Below are 22,105 nucleotides of genomic sequence, written 5' to 3' on the forward strand. Positions count from 1 at the left end.
AGCAAGGGAAACGGACAAGATCCCAAGCTTCCCAGAACAGGACAGTCCTGAACCCTGGTGATGGGCAACACAGGTGGCTAAATCTGTGAATAGCTGTTTGGCAATTTGGCAGTGCATGCGCATGACGTCATTTCCGGTACTTCCAGGTCGCTGCGGGACGTATCCTGAAAGAACGTAACATGAACCGGATGTAACATGAGATATGACTGTACCTTCAGACCCTTTCACCAGTTACTTCAGCTTTAAATAAAGGCAACAGTTGGGTTTCTGAACACAGTGTATTGGTTTTGCTAATTACAGTCTTGCCTTTATTAAATTATTTAAGTTTAAAGACTTTATTAAGAGTTTAATAAAATCTTAATACTTGAATAATATACAGTGAAAAATGATGTTATTACATGATAGTACAATGAAGGTTGATCTGAAGAGCTAAATGATTTTGATTGGTTCAGGATGATGACACTGGGTGCAACTGCTAAGAGTGCTGTGCTCCTTTGGTGAGTGAAAATCACGTGTGTAATATGGAAGTGTATACGAAACATTGCTTTGGCAGCCACTATGGACATTCATATTTCAGTAAAGGCCTATCTTTTCACTTGGAGCAATCCAAGTTGGTGGCCATCACTACATCCTGTGGGAGTGAGTTCCATGGTCTAACTACACACTGTGTGAAGAAGTACCGTATTTTTCGCACCATAGGGCGCACTGGACCATAGGGCGCACCTAGTTTTTAGACGGGGAAATCAATAAAAAAAATCTCCCCCCCAGCCCCAAAGAGCAGCGTACAGGCTGCGCACAACCTCTCCCTGCTGGAGGGGTTGCCCGCGGCTATGTCACAAGCCAAGGCAGCCAGCGGGATGGATCCCGCTCGCTGATTTGGCTTCCTCTTTAGCCCCGCGCAATCTCTCCCTGCCGGGAGAGGCTGCATGGAGCTAAAGAAGCCATAGCCCCGTGCAGCCTCTCCCTGCCGGAGGGGTTGCGCGCAGCTATGGCACAAGCCTGCATTCGCTCCATAGGACGCACACACATTACCCCTCAAGTTTTGGAGGGGAAAAACTGCGTCTAATAGAGCGAAAAATACGTACTTCCTTTATCTGTCCTGAATCTTCCAATTAAGACACCATGTTGAAAGGCAGGGCTTTTCCACCTGTCAAAATTCTGTGTTCCTCTTTGAAGAGGCGAGAGCCCTGTCTTACAAATCTGTAAGCTCTTAGCTTGGTAACATTACCTTCTGTGGAATTTGGGTATTGGGGAATGGCGCGCGTACACACACACACACACACACACACACACACTGCCCCAAAGAGAGCCAAGACAGAGGAGGAGTGCAGGCTAGGTGTTTTATTGGCAAAAGTCAACCATATGGAAGTGCTCTGAAGTCTGTTACATCAGGATAATCCACAAAAGGCTCAAGATGAAAAAATAAAAGTTCAAAACACAAAATAAGCCAGCCAGGTTGTGTCAGCCCAGGAGCAGCAGGATGGAAGGTTTAATCTGCATTAAGACCTGTCCTACAAAAGAAAGTACCCTCTCCCCCCCCCCCCCCGACGGGTTCTTGTCTCCAGCAAAGGATTTATGGCTTACTTGATGCCTGGGCCAGGTGAGAACTGGAGGAGGCCCATAGGTAAGGATGGGCTGTTTCAGAATGCATCTCGTATTACTCCAAGAGTCTCCTGCCCTCATGGCTGGGGATATGCAAGCTGAACCAATGTGGGGCAGAATCGAAGGGCATGTCAAGAAATTGAGCAGTGAACTCTGGTTATGAGCCTTGCCAGTTTCAACAGGGAGGAGGGGGAGAGGATAAAGGTAGCTTTTTGAAAGGTGGAATGTTATTTTGGGGCGGGAAAGACAGCTGGAAATGTAAACTCAGAAATAACACACACACAAACAAACAAATCAGCCCCACATAAAATCATAGCAAGTATTTTAAGCAGCTAAACCAGGCCAAGACAACTATAATCCATTAATTTTTCAGTGTTTTTCATCTTCCTTTCATTGCCACAGCAATTGTTGGCAGGAGTCAAGAATAATGGGAGGAATTTGCCTTCCAGGAGGTGCTACATATTCAGTTGGGTTGCTGACATTTACATCTTTTTACCACCCCCCCCCCACCCTCTTCATCCTCTGGTTGACTTATAGTTCATTTAAAACATTCTTCTTTGCAAGGGGACTCAAAAGGCTTGGCTTAAATCTGAAAATAAACCAGATTTTTGCGGCCACAGATGCCCAGCTCTCCCTACAACTGACTCCAGCAGAATACATAGAATAGTTAAAAGCAGGACCAGGGTGGGTAGGTTGTGGGTGGGTCAAAAACAATTGCGGGAACAAAAAGGGTGGGGAAGACACAGCCTATTACAGGTGACTTCCATTAATTCCATTTGGTTTGACCCAAATAATTGCAGCAGAAACAAGAAGGAGGAGGAAAAAAGCAAGGGGCTAGTCCTCATTTCACCTGTCAGCCATCCTCAAAAGGGCTTATTGGACCAGAGAGGGAATCCAAGTTGGGTCCCACCAACTCTAGAAGCCAGTTGTGGGAATGGTTGACAGAGTCAATCTTAAAAGCCTTGGAAAGCTCATTGGTCGTCTCTGTGCCTTAATCCAAACACAGAGTGAGGGGGGGTGGAAATCTGACCCAGAAGAGAGCAAATGGCCTTAGATGGAATTACGTAGTCAGCAGCCTCTGAAAAACGATGTCAGGTCACGGGAAAGGTGTGTGACTTGCTTGGAGGATCCTCGGCAGGTGTGCTTAACTGAGAAGTTCCAAGTAGGTAACAGGGACTTTGCCCTTTTGATTGCCCCTCTCTCCTATGAGCCAGTCTGGGTCCATCCCTGGGAGGCTGTACACAGTGATCATCTAACAGAGAGTTGGAGGCAATATGTTAGATGCAAACCATTAAAAAGGCAAAAGTCTTTTGACAAAAAATATTGCGGCATAAGTTTTTGTGGACTATAGTTCATAAAGTGTTATCTGGAGTTACAGATCTCTTTCTAAAATATGTAAAATATACAGTGGTACCTCGGGTTAAGTACTTAATTTGTTCCGGAGGTCCGTTCTTAACCTGAAACTGTTCTTAACCTGAAGCACCACTTTAGCTAATGGAGCCTCCTGCTGCTGCCGCGTCGCAGGAGCACAATTTCTGTTCTCATCCTGAAGCACAGTTCTTAACCCGAGGTAATATTTCTGGGTTAGCAGAGTCTGTAAGCTGAAGTGTATGTAACCCGAGGTACCACTGTATATGGTTGGCTGGGCAGGGGGTTATAAGAAGTGAGATCAAAGGGAAACGAAATGCAGAAAATGGCTAATTACAGTGGTGCCCCGCAAGACGAATGCCTCGCAAGACGGAAAACTCGCTAGACGAAAGAGTTTTCCGTTTTGGAGGTGCTTCGCAAAACGAATTTCCTATGGGCTTGCTTCGCAAGACGAAAATGTCTTGCGAGTTCCTGCGGGTTTTTTTCCTCCCCCCCCTCTTTTTCTAAGCTGCTAAGCCGCTTATCCGCTAAGCCGATAAGCCGCTAAAAGCCACTAAACCGTTAATAGCGCTAATCCGCTAAGCCGTCAATGGGCTTGCTTCGCAAGACGAAAAAACCGCTAGACGAAGAGAATCGCGGAATGGATTCTTTTCGTCTTGCGAGGCACCACTGTACATACTTGAGAATATGAGAACAGCCTGCTGGGTCAGGCCAATGGACCATCAAGTCTAGCATCTTGTTCTCGCAGTGGCCAACCAGTTGCCCATTGTGGGAATCCCACAAGCAGGATTCAAGCACAAGAGTACCCTCCCATCCTGTGGTTTCCAGCAACACTGCAGTTGGTGCTGCAGAGTGTTAGCTAGCAGGAGTGAGGCCTTGTCAGGATATCACACCTGCGCTCAGATCTGCCCTGGTTGCCCATTTGCTACAGGGTCAAGTTCAAGGTGTTACTGTTAGCATATAAAAAGCCCTTAACAACTTGGGACCAGTTTACAAGATCGCCTACCCTACATGTGCCCATTTGACCACTTCAAACGACAGAAGTGGCATTACCAAAGGCGCCACAAAATATCCACTCTGCATTTGTAAAAACTTGATCTCTTAGTGTGGCAGCACATATACTTTGGAACTCCCTGCCTTTTGACACCAGCCAGGTGCCTTCGCCACACCCTTTTCGGTGCCTGCTAGAAAGGTTTTTATTTAGACATGCCCACCCAGATGCTTAGAAAGCTAATGTGAGTTTCCATCCGTTTTTACTCTATTGTTATTTTAACTTCAAAAGTTAAAATTGTTAAGGGCAGTTTTATTGCTTTTATCTTTCTTAGTAAACGGGGGTTCTTTCTCCTATTCTCTTTACAATCAAGTGGTTATAATTTTTATTAAATAAATAAACAACACAACACAACAGCCTTGCCCCTAAACCACATTTTGTCTGTAGCATCACTTGGCAGAGGAGAGAGAACCACCAACCTCATCTGAGAGCAGAGACAGCTCAGTGCTGTCTGAGGCTTCATAGTCATAGAGGACCCGGGCCTTCCGTGTCCCGCTGGCAGGGGGCTTCACATCACTGGGGTTCAGGGCTTCAACAGCAGGGGCAGAGTTGGGTGCTCCAATGACAGTGGGCACCACTGGAATGATGGGTACAGCTGGGCCTGTGGCAGCACCTGCAGCAATGGTGGTGGGTGAGGCAGTGGCTGACGGAGGTGAGGTGGACTCTGCGTTGCCCACAAAAGTTCCAGGAAGCCTTTGCAAGGCAGAGGAAAGAAAAGTGAGATTAAGAGACAGGGGTGATCGGGCCTGAGACCATTACACTACAGGTACCTCTACTTCATTTATAAACAGGCTGGCCAGGCGTTTCTCCCATGCAAAGCAGGATAGAATAAAAGGCTAGCAGAAAAGTGACACATCTGTCGTCTTTTTGACAACTGCAGAAGAGCTTCAACTTCCAATGGTCCTTTTTAAAGCTGAGGTCTATCCCAGTTTGCGTCTTTATCGGAATTGGTTTCCAATATGCTTTTTATCACTTGTTGTTCGAGGCCCTAGACTCCTCGGGGAGAAAGGCCACGGTGGAAGTGCCATTAATTTATTAATTTACAAACAAAAGATTTAAAATGCACATGTTAAGAGAAAAGATGCCCACACTCATAAACTCAACAGGAAACCTTTATCCATAGTTAAGGAAAACTCTTGGGAGTTGCGTGGGGGGACAGCCCAGTGTCCCCCTAAGAGGTCACTTTTGTAAAAGCAGGGATCACAGAAAAGAAGCCTTCTCTAGTGGAGCTAAGCAGTGTGCCATGAATGCAAAAGGCAACACAGTGAAGACTCTTTGCCAAGGGCTCTTCCCCCTTCATCTGCCCTGCCCTAGCTCTCTATTACCCAGAATGTCTTTGGTCTTTTACTTACATTTCTCCTCTGGAACTGAAAGCATGGGAAGAAAACAGAGACAGAAGAAGATAGCCCATGAACAGCCCTCCTGCATCAACAAAACTTGCTGGACCAAGCCCAGAGAGCAAAAGCAGGGAAGCTTTCCCAGCCCAAGGCAGGTTTCTCTTTGGGGCAAACCTTTGAGGGCTGCATGCTGGAAGTGAACAGGGCCTGGAGGAGGATGAGCTGTGGGTGTGACTCTTGCCTCTGTGCAGTAGGGTAATTCATGTAAAATAATAATTCAGCCATGAAAAATTTGGTGGCATGTGCATACCCTTCTCTGTCCTCCATCCAGGCAGCCAAGAGGTATTATCAGAGTTCAAGGACGCATCCCAGACAGGTAAAAACACTCAAGGGGGTGCAGAGTGCTAGTTAGGGGTGTGGCTTGCAGAGAGACCCAAGGACCAGACATGAGGCCTCAAGGGCCATATTCAGGTGCCTGGCCTGAGTTCTGCTGCCTATGTCTCACAGCCACCTGAGCAACAGAAGGGGGCTCCAATGAGGCTTGTCGTAAATACTTACTTCATGCATCCAAATCCCTGCACGCTAGTTTGGTCTGCACATTGCATTAAGCCCCAAATGAAAAGGAAACGTGATATAATGTGAATGGGTGGCAGGTGCTTGTTCATGGAGGAAAACAAACCACAAGACTGAGCTGGGGGCCGGCAGGACAGTGGCTAGCAGACCCCTGCAGTGGGTAAAGCCAAACCCACCCCCGTATATTAAAAAGGAGGAAGGTGGAACAGTTAAGAGTTATGGAGCTAAGAGCAATGGATGGTGCTCAACTGCCCTGTCCCATCAGCTCACGGATTTCCACTTGTGCAACAGGACTTTCCACTCTCCCCCCCCCCCGCATAGGCCCCAGGCCCTGCCCAAATCCCCTCTGATTGGTTGGGAGAACCAACCAATGTTCTGTTGTGCAAGGGAAAATCCTTGCACTGGCAAAAGGAGAGACTTAGCCCTGTGTTGGATTAAACCCAAGGTCACCATACATTTAAAGAAGTCTAACTCCACTTTAAAAGCAATCATGGGAACTGCAGTTCCCAGCACCCTTCATAAACTACAGCTTGCCGTATTCTCTTTTTCTGGGGTGGGGAATGGTATGAGAGGGGTGTAAATGTATGGTTGCAGTTGTGACCCAAGTTTCCAAATGGACGCATCTCGTTGGGACAGCTTGTTACCTTCCCAGCTGCTTCTGCAAGTCCAACATGTACTGGTAGCATTGGGCATAGTATGTGGCCTGAGCTTCAGCAAACTCATGAAGACAGCGAAGGTGATTGACCTGAAGAAAGAAGGAGAAAAATGGTGAGGTCCAGGCACTGAGGAGGGGGCTCCACTGGCAGGCTTCCCATCGAGGCATCTGGTGGATCCAGCTGCAAGGCTTATCTGGTTTTCTTTTTCATTTTGTAAAATAGTTTTTATTCATTTTCATCTTTAAGCTGTTTGACATGGTTGCGTTTAGATATATCTTTGTGTGCATTAGAACATACGGCATGCAACAATTACATAAAAAAAAATTAAAACCCTCAAACATTTCTGAATACATTAACAAAGTTGTGTCGAAGTATATATGCCAAAATTATTAGTTTCTACAGCTATGAAATGACATTAATTGCTTAGACTTGTAACCATTAGTAAAATGTATTCTGCATCAACAACAATTATAATTTATAGGAATTTGTAAGAGGGGAGGATTTTTTTTAAAAAAAGGGTTTGTGCACACCAGACTTTGCTGTAAACTATGGGTACTATTCTACCATATGCCTCATTATTTGTGTAATCAATAAAAGTTACAGTATACTGCATAAAAAAGTTGTGTTTCTTTTGGCCTCGTGCTACTTTTAATATTTGTGTAAGTTTTCCCAGTAAAGTTGTTTGCCAAATTGCATTATGCCATTGCTCCATAGTTAATAATTAATCTGTGATAATGATTTCTGTGTCCTGGCAATAGTTGCTCTTGTAGTGGTTAACAGATATGTTATGAGTTCTTTGTTTCTAATTTGCAACATAATGTTACTGTACAAATTAAGTAATGCCAGTCTTGGGGCCATGGGGACTGTCTGCCTTGTAATCAAAGATGTTTCTGTAAGTACATTTCCCCATAACTTTTCTATTTTTGGGACACTCCCACCCCATGTGCTGATATGTCCCTATAGTGGGACATCTTCTCCAACACATGGGAGAACTGTTTGGTTTTATACAGGCTAGGCATCTAGGTGTTTAGAACCAACCTACATTATAGGCTCTATATTTATTTTTGAGAACCAGGTGGAACTGTAATGAAATAATGGGTGAGAGGCCTGGGACCAGAATCTTTGCCCATTTTGTCCAGATCTTGAAAGTTGTACGTGTGAATGGATTTGTTTTAACAATGGAACTGTTTTGACAATGAAGTGCTGTGTGCCTCTTGGCATGAACAGCAACGCGATGTCTTTTCCAGAGAGACTCACATGTGTGCTGCTTATCCCTTCCAGGAGGAGACGGGTCACTTCTGCCTGCCGGTCAAACTCAGTCTGGGCCATCCGGAGCTCATGTTCTGCCTACAGAGCAAGAGAGTGGGGTGTCATCGGAGAGGAGAGATGGGGAGCCACATGCCTGGGAATCAAATGTGAATCCCTAGACCTCTCAATCTGGCCCTTGGACTCTTGCCCAATTAGACTCCCTTTCACCGTCTGAACCCCCCTCACAACTATTCCTTGAGAGCTTTTGTCTGGTTGGAACAAGTCGTTGAACTGTAGTAATGCTTCTTTTCTTGCCTGGATGGTGGGGGGGGGGTGTATAAATCTTCTGACTTTTGCTGAAATGGCTAGGAAGTAGATACACGAAAGTGAGGGCTGCCTCCTTCGCTGTGCCAGCTTTCGGCTCTGGCCCCACTGGCCACTCCCATGCAGCCCTTGGAATGTTGCCTATTTGGGAATATGGCCCTCTGGCTGAGAAGGTTTCCCATCTCCTACAGAGGGTTCGGGGAGCAAGGGAAAGGAGTCAACAAGCTGGAAAAAGCTGAACACACAGCCTGATCTTTTTGCCGGTTCGTTTCCAGGCCCAAATGAAGGTGATCAGGCTATTGTTTGAAGCACAGAACGACTCAGGCCCCAAATATCTAAGGGACTGCCTCCTTCCTTACAGACCTATAGGACATTTAAGATCAGCAGATTTTGGTAGTTCTGCCACTCTCAGAAATGCTGGGGAGGCAGCCCCAGGGAGTGCCTTCCCCAAGTTATGGGATTCCATCCCCACAGAGATGCATCAGGAACTTTCCCTGTAAAGTTTTTGTCGTATGCTGAAGATGCATGTCTTTGCCCTGACCTTTAATCCTTGAGATTTTTTTTTTAGGACCCACCCTATTCTTGTGATTGTAGGTACGGTAGTTCATTTGTTTTAAAATATTGCATTTTAAATAGTTTTGACCTGCCCTGGTTGCTTAGGGTGAAGGGTGGATAATAAATAGCTTTGATCTGTGAAACTGGTGCTGTTACAGGTGCTACATACTACCAGTTTCACTTGTGCAAGAACTTGATCTTTTAGTATGGCAGCACCTACGATTTGGGACTCCCTGCCTCTTGACATCAGGCAGGCACCTTCACTGTACACTTTTCAGTGCCTGCTAAAAACATTTTGGGTTAGGCAAAGCCTGTCCAGATATGCAGAATGCTGGCTTGTGCCTTAATCTGGTTTTACTTTATTGTGGGTTTTATTTTATTTTTTAAAACCCCCGTTTTTACCCATAATTTCCTTGTTTTATTCTTTTTGTAAATGGCTTCAAGGATTTTCCTTACAATCAAATGGTGCATAATTTTCTTGAAATAAAATAGTTGTGAATGGGAGAATCACAGCAATGTCATTCCCCGCCCCCCTCAACAACCCCTTTCTCCACTCCAAATGTTTCATTCTGGGGAAAGTTCAGCCCTTACAAGAGTCAGAGCACATAAGCCAACCATCCTAAACTGCGGGACATCCACCCAAGAAAGAATGCCAGCAGCAGGGCTCCTTCATTAAAGAGGTTTAGACAGCATTAATATTCTATTGTTTCAGAGGGCCCTAGGGAGAATAGATCGTTAGCAGTCCCTACGCTTTTGCTGCAGCTGTTTTAATTAAATTCAAGTTGTGAAAGTTTTCACATCTCGTTCTGCTGCCTTATGGAGCTTGATGGTAGGGGCATAAATGGGTATATTAAAAAAAATGTGTGCTCAATGGTCCTAAGTAGAAATAAAGTAAAAGAACAGGATGCATCCAAAGCAGGCACTGAGCAGCATATGTTTTCTGCTTGCGGGATTCTGTTGTGAGCAAGAATACAGAAAACAAGTTCCTGGTCACTTTGCTGAGTGACAGAGAGCACAACCTGTTGTGTATTGACTTTTCCCTCTAGCGCAATTGTTGCGTTGGAGTTCTCTGTTGCGCAATGCAGAAACTCTCCCCAGCTGTCATGGGAAGAAGAGACCGCAGGAATGCTTTAAAGGCAACCAGCCTTACTGCCCAGAACTTTCACCAGCAGGAGGCATCCTCCACTGGGCCCACTTTCCTTTTAAAAGGACATTGGCCACAAGGGGGCAGCAACATGAGTTTTCCCACAGTGAGTTTCCCAAATGATGCTTTGTGGAGGGTCATTGTGGGTCCTGCAACTGCCTGGTGAGCCCATTTGGGAACTGCCAAAATAAATGAGGGCACCCCACTCTGCAAAGCAGCTCCTAGAAGATGTGTTGTCATCAGCTACGGAGAGGAAAAAAAAAAAAAACATTTAGGAAGCCACCCTCTGTCCAAGTCAATAAGCTTGTCCAGCCTCTCTGAAGATTTTGTGGTACTAAGATTCATAAGCAGAGTCACAATTTCTTGGCCTTTTCAACCTTCATATCCAGTTATTAGTGGGGGCAGGGGTTCCTAATGGAGCAAAAAACGGAGGCGAAAGGATACCCACAGCTTAGTGATAAAGCAGGCAATGTCTATGCTGAAAGTACAAGGTTCAGTCCCCAATGACTTCTCTCGGTAGGGCTGGGAAAAGATTCCGTCTGAAACTCTGGAGAGAGAGATGCTGCCTGTTGGTGTGAGTAATACTGAGCTGTATGGACCAAAAGGTTCTCCTTCCCTGACAACTGCACACTCTTTCCTTTCATCTTCCTGCGATGTCACAGCAGTCACCTCCCGACCCACAGAAACACTTAGGGCAGACCCTGCGCTGCCACTCCCTTCCCTGACACCAGTGGGAGCGTCTGCTTCCACCTTCCTTTTCTGATGTCAGAACATGCACACCACTCACCTCTAAGCAGAACTCAGCCCACCAGGCAACAAAGCACCCATCCCCTTTGACATGTTTAGGCTTCTGCACTCTGCCGTCACAGAACCTGAACCTTCCACACGCCAAGCCTCCTTCTGTGACCTCACAGCATCCACACAGAGCCCTGACCACCCGCCTGCTTGCCACTGGAGCACCCGCCCCTTTCATCAATGCATGAATTGCCTTGCTCTGACAGCCTAACACCACCCCTGACCCTGCTGGGCCTCTGCTTGTGGCTTTCCAAAAGCCAACCTGCCTCCCTATGTCCCCCGGCCCACCTCACGTCAAAGCACATCCTCCTTTCATTCACATGCAGATTGCCCTGCTCTGACGTCACAGCACCCTTGCCTCCAACCAGTAAGATGCTGCAGTATGCACAGGGACCTTCTGTGATGTCAACAGCATCCCCAACCCACAGGACCCACTTTTCTGACATCACAACACCCATGCTCACACAGGGGCCTTCTTCAATGGCCCAACAGCCACACTCACACAAGGTCCTTCTGTGATGTCATGGCATCCACACACACAGACGTACCTCCCTGTCCTGCTCCCTCCCTGCCAGCCTTCCCTAGAACAGGATCCCTCCACTGGGACTTCCACCATCTCTCAGCTACACTGACTGGCAGCAGTGGCTTCCCAGGGTTTCAGGCTTGTGTCTCTCTCAGCCCTACCCACCGGGGATTGAACACGGAATCTTCTCCATGCAGTGTATGTGCTCTGCTACTGAGTTATGGCCCTTGCCCTAAAATTAAAGTAAGATTCTAGTCCTCATGGTTCTGAAGGAAAGGTGGAATTAAATAGGAAACCGCTTTCAACTGAGTCCACCAACCATTCGTCCATCTAGCTCAGAACTGTTCACACTGAATGGCAGCAGCTCCCTGGGGGTTTCAAACAGGGGACTGAAGCTCGGACCTTCTGTACACAAAGCAGATGCTCCAGCATGGAGCTACACCTCTCCCTGCCGCAGCCAGGATTCTAGTCCTCATAATTCCGGACAAAGGGCTGAATTAAATAGCGGCACATGTGCATGTAGCTCATTATTGTCGACAATGACTGGCAGCAGTTCTACAGAGTTTCAGGCAGGGGCTCTTTCCCAGCCTCCCCCCCCCACCCCCAGAGATGCTGTGGATTGAACCTGGGACCGCCTGCAAGCAAAGCACATGCTCTACCATTTGAGCTACGGCCTTTACCCCCGTGAAACTCATCCTCACCATTTCTAGCAAAGGAAAAATCGGAGAGCTGGAACATTGGCAAATACTTACTTTTTCCACCTCGTCACTCCAAAGCTGTTGGGGCCACAGAGCAAACAGGAAAAGGTCAGCGTTGGAAGACACCAAAAAGCAACATTCCACAGTGAAAACAACTGTTGGAAGAGGCAACAACAAGGCACACCAGAGGAACAAAACGACAACAACAATGGGGCCCTGCCACCAGCAATAATGAGAGCAGACAGCGATGCTTCCTCCCAGACGTGAGACCTCTGCTTTGGAAAGCTGCTACCCACCCAGGCCATTTCCAGAGGGGCAACTCTTTGTATTTTGCACAAGCCAGGTTTTCAGCTGCGGTACCTGCACCCCTGACTGGTGGAGCACTGCCAAGTTAGATGTATTTAACGGTATCTGTAGTTCCAGGCTCAGGGACAGGGAGGAGGAGGAGGACATAGGAAACTGCCCAATACAGAGACAGATCATTGGTCCATCCAGCTCAGTACTGTCTACTGGAGATGCCAATATGTATTGAACCCGGGACCTTCTGTGTGCAAAGTGGTTGCTGTGGCCTTTCTCTTTAAAAATAAGTAAGATTCTAGTCCTCATCGTTTTGAATAAAGGCCTGGATTAAACAGGAGCACAGCAGAATGCCTTATCCTGAGTTGGGCCATAGGTCCAGTTAGCTGAGTATTGTCTGCACTGGCTGGCAGCAGCTCTCCCAGGTCTCAGGCAGGGGAGAGGCTAATGGGGATTGAACCCGGGACCCTCTGTATGCAAAGCAGATGCTCTGCCACTGAGCCGATGGACTTCCTCTTAAAAATAAAGGTTCTAATTCACACCAACAACCTCCCATGGAAGGCCAGCGTTACAGGGACCAATTTTAATTACTAGATTCTAGTCTTGACTCTGCCAGATACTGTACATACATTCTGTTTTCCAGTTGCCTCATATTGGTAATGAAAATGGCACATTATAATTTTCTGTTTTTGTTTTTAAAAACAAAAGGTGAGCATGAACCCATTACACAGATGGGAGTGCAGTGCAGAGGACACGACACACATAGCCGGAGACTGCTCACACTTAAGTTAAGGCTTCTTACACAACCACATCATATCTCTACTCCCCCCCCCCTTTTTAAACTAACTCAGAAGGACAGTTTGGGTCATAGCAAGACTGTCTGCTGACATCTACTGGCATTTGGGCTCAGGGTTATGGAACCAGACAACAGATGCAACACTCGCTTCACAAAATAAATAAATAAATAAATAAAGTAAATGCACGGACAGGTTAGGGGGCAGAGGAAAAGGGAGAAAAGGGTGCTGACACCTTCCAGAGAGGAGACTTCAACATTTCTTTACCACAGCAGACCACAGCCACCCCACCCTTAGTCAACACAGGCTAGGTTCCATTAGAATATATTGATCCTATGGGATTTAGAGGGTTGCAAGTTGGATATTCGGGGCAGGAACCAGGAATGACAAATGTAGCAATTTAAGTTTCCAAGAGGAGGGTTCCAATTTGCAAGGACGTTTCAGCAGCAGCCAGTATGGCCTAGTGGTTAGAGTGTCGGGCTAGGACCCAGGGAAGAACAGGGTTCAACACACACACACACACACACACACACACCCCACTCTGGCCACAAAGCCCCCCGTGTGTGACATTGGGTCACAGTCCCTGCCTCTCAGTCCCTCCTAGCTTGTGGGATTGTTGTGACGATTAAATTGAGGTGGGGGGAATGTATACAGTACCTTGGGCTCCTAAGAGAAAAAGCTGGGATACAAACACTATTTATCATCTACATTTTGGCAAGAAAATAAAAGAGAGGTGGAGTGGAGCAGGCACTTCTAACCACCCCCTTCCCCCCCATCCCTCCACCCACCTTAGACTTGTGAAGAATCTGGAGGAGGGAAGGGTGTGACATCGTGAGGGTCCCTATTTCTAAGGGTTTGGAGGTCTTGGTGCCTTGCAAGGGAGTGTGTGTGCTTAACACACCCCTGCAAGGACCATCAAAATGCATCGTTCTTTCAAAATGGCTTTTGGTCCAGACGACTGGTTAGTTGGAAAGAACCAATGCAATTTCCTCAGTGGTTAACACTCTTGCATCTCAGTACATCACTCTGTTAAGCCAGATCCTTGAAGACAGTGGTGGTCCTCAAACCCATCCATACAGTTAACGGGGGGGGGGGGGGGGGGTTGGTGGGGAGAATAATATATTTCCTGCCAGCCAATTCACTCGGACAACCCAACAGCAAAGCGCAGAGCAGGTAGCAAAAAGAAAAGTGGCCCTTTTGGGGGAGAGAGGAGAGGAAGATGGCAAATTGCAGCCCAGAGACAGAATCCAGCCAAGTTATCAGCATGCAAGACCCCTCCCTATCTTCTGCTGGGCTGTAGACAAAACACCTTGAAGCAGATGCTGTGATTACAACCATTGGGATGGGGCAGGGTAGCCCCGCTGTTATCTGGAGGTGGTTGTGGTCCTGATGCCACCTGAACACTGCTTACTCAGGGAAACGGGGGCTCTGAGCCTTGGCCTTGCCTTAAAACAATAAGGCAACATTCTAGTCCTCAGGTTCCAAATAAAGGGCTGGATTTCTTAAAAAAGAAAAGAAAAAAGGAACATATACTGAGTCAGATCACTGAGCACATCTAGCTCACTACAGTGGTACCTCTGGATGCAAACGGGATCCGTTCCGGAGCCCCGTTCGCATCCTGAGTAGAGCGTAACCTGTGACTGCGCATGCACGGGTCGCAATTCGCCGCTTTCGCGCATGCGCGTGATGTCATTTAGAGCGCCTGTGCGAGCGCCTGTGCATGCGCAAGCAGCGAAACCCGGAAGTAATGTGCTCCGTTACTTCTGGGTCGCCGCGGAGCGCAACCCGAAAATACTTAACCTGAAGCTACTTCAACCCGAGGTATGACTGTATTGTCTACACAGACTGGCAGCGGCTCTCTGAGATTTCAGACCAGAGTCTTTCCCAGCCTTACCTGAGGACAATGTTGGGAATTTAACCTGTGACCTTCTGCATGCAGGGAGGCTCTTAACACTGAACTACAGCCTTTCCCCTCTTGAAGGGATGGCCACTTGTACTGTGTGCTACTATCATCCCCAGGGTGCTGCCTGCTCAGGATAGTTGTTGCAGCCCATGGAGAAAGATCTAACCAATTTGCCTGGACCTCTCAAACTCCTGGTTTCCATGTGCTTTTGTACTAACGTTTTATAGAATGCATTCTTCCGAATGCATTGTTATACAGCAAACACCGCTTCTATATTTTTCCAAAGAAAACAAGTGGTTTATAAACACTCCTGAATTAAATAAGAAAAGAATAAATATGTTTAATCTTCCTGTTTGGAGGATTCTTGGCCAGAATCCAGAAGCTCCCCACCCTTTTAAAATTGAGAAAGCAACTTCTCTGCCTCATCACAAGTCTGAAGGCTGCCAGTTTAGGCTGCAAATACCTCTCTGGAAAAAGACATGTGGAATTACTGGGGGGGGGGGGGACGGACGGACACACTAATGCTTTAGACATCTCCACCACCACCACATGCAAATACTATCATTTGCTACCTGAGAAGGGTCCAGAGAGGATCCCCTGTAAAGCCAGCACTGATGCCGTCCCTCTTTGACTTCCAGCAGCTATTCTGTATGCTATACACAGAGAAGCTCCTTCCCAGCAAGAGAAGGCCCATTTTAACCTAATTCATAGAAATGTAGTGTTGGAAGACACCCAAAGGTCAACTAGTCCAACCCCCTGCCATAAGTCAGGGGTTTAAGCCGTTTAAGTCTTCCATTTTTTGCTAGTCCCAAGCCTTAGGAGGGCATCAGTGTGGCTCTACCAGCGACCCCTGAATTGACAGTGCAAGGCACACACAGAGTTTTCAACATTTTAACGAGACAGTGCAAATAGATCGTGCAATAGGGAAGGTGGAAGAACAGCTCGTGCAAATGCACTTGGTAACAAGACAATGGGATACAGGGGAGAGAGGACGGGCTTTTGTTTCCCTGCTCTTGTCCAGCAGAAAGCAATATTTCCGCCCATTGAAGGGAACTTGAAGGAGGGGGTGGTGAGCAGAGAAAGGAAAATCAGAAGTTGCCTTCATCAACCTGGTGGACCTCTTGGCAGATGTTTCGAACTACAGCTCCCATCAGACCCAGCTGGCATGGCCATGTGACGTTGGGGGCTGATGAGAGTTGTAGCACAGTGGGCCTGGAACGGCTGAGCCCAAGACAAGCCAGTATTCGTTGCTGCCAGTCTTGCCTCTGCTATTCCTGGAGAAGTGTGGCGTAGTGGTTAGAGTGTCAGGCTGGGTGACCAGGATTCAAGTACCCAACCTGACCATGAAGTGACCTCAGAACAGTCACCCCCACCCCCTTTTCTCAGCCAGGCCTACGCCATAGGGTTGTTGTGGAGATTAAATGAGGACCAGGGTTCAAATCCCCCACTTGGCTATGAAGCTGCCCAGAAAAAGCATCCCCTGCTCAGCACTGGACTGGAAGGAAAAGATACAGAGGAAGCACCTTGGCAGAGTCATGGCAATCATTCCTAAGAATGCTTCTCTATCCTGCCACCCTGGGTGTTGTTACCTGCTCTCTTCCTAGTTCTGATCTGGGGAGGGACTGCTCTTTATCTAGAATGCCAGTAATACCACTATTAACTTTAGGAACTGTAACCTTATAGAGCTTGTGCTACAGTTTGCTTTTTCCTCCTCCCTCCAGTTCCTTTTTCCTTGTGTGTTGTGTCTCTTTTTAGCTTGTGAGCCTAAGAGGGACAGGAACCATCTTAGAACAGTGGGGTTTTTTTGTTTTTTTTTTCAGGCTGCACGTGGTTTATTTAGCAGCTCCTGACTTTAATGGTTTATCAATAACTTTAAGGTTTCTTTTTCTTTGCAAACCGCTGGGAGATTTGTAAAAACAAAACAATCAAGTGGTCTACGAATTTTGTTAAACAGAAAATAAACAATAAAGTATAAACACTGCAAATAATAATATAATAAAACAAGCTGCTCAGCCTATGGATCAACAGAACTCAGGTTCCTCTGCCTAAAAAGCTCTGCACACAGTCCTGGATAGCTTCCATTACGTTAAAATGTTGAAAACCAGAAGTAAAAGGCTTGCTCCAGGATGATAAAGGGAAAGGGAAAGGGGAAGAGAGAGAGCAATAATAAGAGGTTAAAGCACAAACTGTCTAAGAGATGAGGGAGAGAGTTGATCTTACCGCTGATGCGCTGGCGGAGAGAATGTAATTACGTGGTCTAGTCTCGTTAAAGTCAGGCACAGCCTACGGAGGGGGAATAGAATTTCACGTATAGATCATGCAGAAGGGTGAATGGAAGGCTTTCTTTTTTTCTGGGTGGGGAAGGGGGAACTAGACGGACAGGTATTTCCTGTAAGGAGCATTAGAGGCTTCCTTGCAGTGGGCCTCCAGGGGAACATTTGGAAGCAGAAATACTTCTGAAAAATACCAGCTGCTGGAAACTACGGGGGTGGGGTGTGTGGAGTGCTCTTGTGCACTCTTGTCTTGCTTGTGGCTTTCCCTTGGGGGCACCCGGGTGGCCACTGTGAGAGCAGGATGCTGGACCAGATGGGACTCCTTTGGCCTCATCCAGCTCCAGGGCTTTTCTTACATTCTAGCAAGCTCCTCTAACTATAGCTCAGGAATAGGCAAACTCGGCCGTCCAGATGTTTTTTGGGACTACAAATCCCATCATCCCCAGCTAACAGGACCTGTGGTCAGGGGTGATGGGAATTGTAGTCTCAAAACATCTGGAAGGCCGAGTTTGCCTATGCCTGCTATCGCTGGACCAACGGGGACTCCACTCAATGAGGCCTACCTTTTGACTTGGCGCCTCTTTCCCCAAAGATTTCAACTGCTAGAGATTAATCCCACCCTCTGAAATTTGCTCAGTTCGCACTTCAATGTGAACTTGCATTTTTCCAAAATAAAATGCAGCTGTCCTTAAAATTCACACTTCTCTGCATGATGCAGTTCTCCAACCAAAGCAAGCGAACAAAAAACAAACAAAAAAACCCCAAAAAATGTGCATATAAGGAAAAACAGCAATATACCCCCCAAAAATATTTTTTTAGGGAAAATTCACAGAATCATACAGTTGGAAGGGAACCCCAAGGGTCATCTAGTCAAAAACCCCTCCCCCAGAATGCAAGAATCTAAAGAATCCCTGGCAGGTGGTGATCCAACCTCTGTTTAAAGGTCTCCAACAAAGGAGGGTCCATCGCCTTCCAATGGTACCAGTTCCACAGCTGAATGGCTCTTACTCTCAGAAAGTCACTTGATTCCGTTGGTTTGGGCCCCACCCCCCTGGAGCAGCAGAAAACAAGCTGCTAAGTGATAGATATTTGAAGATGGCTATCAAAATGATGCTTGCCAAATATTTTACATCAGGCAAAACTGCATATAAAATATGCAATTATTTTAATAATGATGATGATGATGTTATTAAGGGGGAAATGGGAAACAGGCCAATTTATCCATCTGTCAATTACAGGTAGGATCTGGCCACTGCACCCCCAACCCGCAACCTTCCAGAAAGTTCCCAGTGATGGCCTAAGATATAAATTAGGTGTGATAATGGAGAATAGATCTGTCGGTGGATATTAGCTGAGATAGTAAATGGAGCTATCCATACACCACTGAATTCAAGTGCTAAGGGCAGACAAGTTAGACCAGTTGCCTTCATCCCTGTGCTGGGTGGGCTCCTCAAAGGATTGGGCTGCCCGCTGTTGGAAACATGATGCCCGTTCTTTGCCTGGTGCACCAGGACTCTCATGCTGCAGTGAAAGTTCTTCTGAAAGGAACAGGGGCAGAGTAAGACCAGCTGGTGGGGTGAGTATGTGTGGAACATCTGTCTCAGGCGCACCCAGGGCTTCCGACATCCATCAGGGCAATCAGAGTCTGTTCTGCTCCCAAACTGCCAGAGCCAGGCAGCAATGGGGCAAGATAATCAGCTGAACCCCAAAGCGCCCAAAACAGAAAGGCGTTTTGGTGACTAGGTAGCAGATAGCATAAATCTCTAGATAGAAATGGGGTGGTTGTGGTGTTTCATTCTGGAGAGGCCTTCTCATGAGCTCCTTTAAGACAGTAAGGGACCACACCATTATCGGGACTGTAGTGGGCAAAGGGGAGAGGTTTAGCCCCTTGCCAGCTAATTGCTCCTATTTGCTATGGGCCACAGCAAAGACATCTTAAGGGGTGTTTGAAGAGTAGCCTGCAACTTCAGAGTAAGGAATCCTTCTATCACAGTTCATGTGAATGCGTCTCTAGAATCAAGTGTCGTTTTGTCGAGATCAAAAAACTCAGTGCTAGATGGAGAGTCGGTGAGAGAGCATTTGGAGTGTGGAAGGGGAGTGACAGACACAAAATACAAAGAAAATTACATGTGCAATTGCTTTGCCCTTAAAGGTAAAGGGACCCCTGACCATTAGGTCCAGTCGTGGCCGACTCTGGGGTTGCAGTGCTCATCTCACTTTATTGGCCGAGGGAGCAGGCGTACAGCTTCCAGGTCACGTGGCCAGCATGACTAAGCTGCTTCTGGCGAACCAGAGCAGCGCACGAAAACGTGTTTACCTTCCCGCCGGAGTGGTACCCAGTGGCGTAGCGTGGGTTGTCAGCACCCGGGGCAAGGCAAGTAATTTGCGCCCCCTAACCCATGGATTTGCGCCCCCTAACACGTGGATTTGCGCCCCCTAACCCTAACCCCCAGATGTTGCGCCCGGTGCGGCCGGCCCCCCCTGCACCCCCCACACTATGCCACTGGTGGTACCTATTTATCTACTTGCACTTTGACATGCTTTCGAACTGCTAGGTTGGCAGGAGCAGGGACTGAACAACGGGAGCTCACCCCGTCGCGGGGATTCGAACCACCGACCTTCTGATCAGCAAGTCCTAGGCTCTGTGGTTTAACCCACGGTGCCACCCATGTCCCTTACTGTGTCATTAAACCTGACAGGGTATTTTGCGGGAGCACATTTGCCACGGCAAAGGGAGCATTCTGGACAGCCCCAAGTCTTGGCTCCTCTGCTGCAGATGCTTCCTCGTTTATTCAGGTGTATGGAATACAACCAGGGTCAGTTTAAAAGCCAGTGCAAGCAGCTGGCAGCCCCTCACTAAGACTTCTGACCCAACTGCAGTCGTGAAGCACCCATTTACTTTTAAAACACTTAGCCAGGCAAGATGACAAAGCACAGAGTAACCCCTATCCCAACCAATTCCTTCAACCGCAAAAAGGCAACATATATTTAATTAAGCAGACACAACTAACTCAACCCTGACTTAAGAGTAACTTTTAAAATCAACGAGATATGCTTAATCTGCAGAGCAGAAATGTCCAGTGGGCAGGGCTATCATTTTATAAGTTTTGCATCAATATACATAAATTTCTACAGCCAAGGGGAGTCAGTATACTGTAGTCTGCATAAAATTATAAACGCATAGGAAACCCCCAGCAATATTTATCAAATCTGCACAATATTTTTCCTGATGAGATTGGCGGATAAGCAAAGCAGTTCTCCCCCCCCCCAAAAAAAAACCCTCCTTAGTTTTCACCAAACACTTGCAAACCAGTGCTTTCAAAGCAATAGTGACGAGAAACTTGCTTCTTGGGTGCCAAACCTAGCACTCAAGTTCTGACCTTTGCCCAGGAACACCCACATTTGTGAATTGTGTATATACAACCCTCAGCAACAAAGCCAGAAATAAAATACCAGTTTTATAGGAAAAGGAAGGTGACCACCCTTAGGGCCCAAATTCAGGTAAGGTTTAGAGGCAGCAATAAGCAACATAGCAAGATGTTCTTGTACAGGATGTCTGGAACACCTTAACCCTCATTTCTGAGACAGGGAAGCGGCAGAAGGAGAAAGGGAGCCCATTGTCAAGAGCAGGAATCCTGAGGTCATGCCCATGCTTTCTCTTTTTTGACTGCACATTATATATATATATTGATATATAGTTCTGAGAGCCTCTCCAAGTCTTGTGGCTCAAGGATGCAGTCTAGCCGAGATACCCACAATGGCCATTCTGGCAAAACAAACAAAAAAAGGAAACTGCAGAAGAGGCAAGCCGCTTCATGCCAGCAAAATAGGAGCTGTGGAAGAGGCAAGCCTCTTTGCGTGCCAATAGCCACCATATGCAAGCAGTGATCAAGAGGCAGTGTGGGAAGCCTGAGAATGTATCCCCCTTAATACTGTGCTGCAAGGATTAGGGCAGGTGTCTGGAACCTATGTCCCCCCAAGTGTTGTGGAACTACAGTTCCCATTAGCCTCAGCAAGCATGGCCAATGGCCTGGGATGATGGGAATTGTAGTTCAGTAACATCTGGAGGGTCAAGGTTCCCCACACCTGGATTAGGGAGAAAAAGGCTGAGTTTGGTAGCTCAAAATGCAGAAAAAGGCTGAGTTTGGTAGCTCAGACAGCGCAGCACTGCAGGAATTTTCCAAAAAGCTCATACCCTTTTTGAGAAAGTCTGAGCCCTGATCCTCCATTATCCAGCCCATTATTTATAGCTGGAGAACCATAATCTTGTAGTTCCCATGATAAATCATACACACAATCCACACATTCTTTAACCACACCAGGGCTGTGTGTACTCTGGCTTTTTAATAAATAATAATAATAATAATAATAATAATAATAATAATAATAATAATAATAATTGTATCAGAATTCTGCACTGAAGTTCTGTGATCTGCCCAGATTATGCAAACATGCATGATGGCTAATTTGTGCAAAGCGAGAGAAGTGGGAAGGTACTGAAACAGATATCTCAACCCAGGAAAAATGCATCCCCCCCCCAAGTATCTTTGTACCCATTAAGGACTAGAAACTTGACTTTAAAATGAAAGTCAAATTTTGCAGCTTAAAAACAAAACAAAACTGTATCACAACAGGTACACACACCACCCTGACTGCCATTCTCCTCTCCCCACCCCAAAACTCTGCCTCTTGAGCAAACACTTACAAAAAGGCTTTGGAAAACGGAAATGATTGTAGGCTCTGTGGATGAAATCAGCCAGTCAGCTGTTTCTGCCACAGGCAGGTCTCTCTCTCTCACACACACATACGCACTCTCTCTCTCTCTCTCTCTCTCTCTCTCACACACACACACACACACACACACACACACATTTCAAGTGCATTCTCCAGGGCGAGTCCCCACTGGGCAAAGAGGACTCTCTTTCAAAAAAAAGATTTCTGGATGGAAGTGGGACAATAAGAAG

At 46.8% G+C, this 22,105-nt stretch overlaps 1 protein-coding gene and 1 long non-coding RNA gene across 5 annotated transcripts in view; one reads left to right on the forward strand and one right to left on the reverse strand.

The window, feature by feature from the left end:
* The first annotated feature begins 275 nt into the window (after positions 1-275).
* On the forward strand, positions 276-2,296 carry LOC307207586. Its single transcript, XR_013834747.1, has 2 exons — positions 276-666; positions 1,072-2,296. It is a non-coding gene; the product is annotated as an uncharacterized lncRNA (long non-coding RNA).
* SH3GLB2 (SH3 domain containing GRB2 like, endophilin B2) overlaps positions 1,327-22,105 on the reverse strand; it is a 49,004-nt gene continuing 28,225 nt past the window's right edge. The window contains exons 6-12 of one of the 4 annotated variants that reach the window (XM_079961405.1): positions 17,089-17,151; positions 11,929-11,952; positions 7,845-7,934; positions 6,576-6,676; positions 5,374-5,388; positions 4,441-4,714; positions 1,327-2,854 (exon numbers count right to left, since the gene is read on the reverse strand). In XM_079961405.1, coding sequence (XP_079817531.1) covers positions 2,747-2,854; positions 4,441-4,714; positions 5,374-5,388; positions 6,576-6,676; positions 7,845-7,934; positions 11,929-11,952; positions 17,089-17,151 — 675 coding nt within the window. In that variant the 3' untranslated portion in view covers positions 1,327-2,746. The remainder of the gene's footprint in view (positions 2,855-4,440; positions 4,715-5,373; positions 5,389-6,575; positions 6,677-7,844; positions 7,935-11,928; positions 11,953-17,088; positions 17,152-22,105) is intronic. The other 3 variants (XM_079961407.1, XM_079961406.1, XM_079961408.1) reach the window with 3 other exon arrangements.

The sequence above is a fragment of the Podarcis cretensis genome (assembly GCF_951804945.1).
Source record: "Podarcis cretensis genome assembly, chromosome: Z".
Taxonomy (NCBI): Eukaryota; Metazoa; Chordata; class Lepidosauria; order Squamata; family Lacertidae; genus Podarcis; species Podarcis cretensis.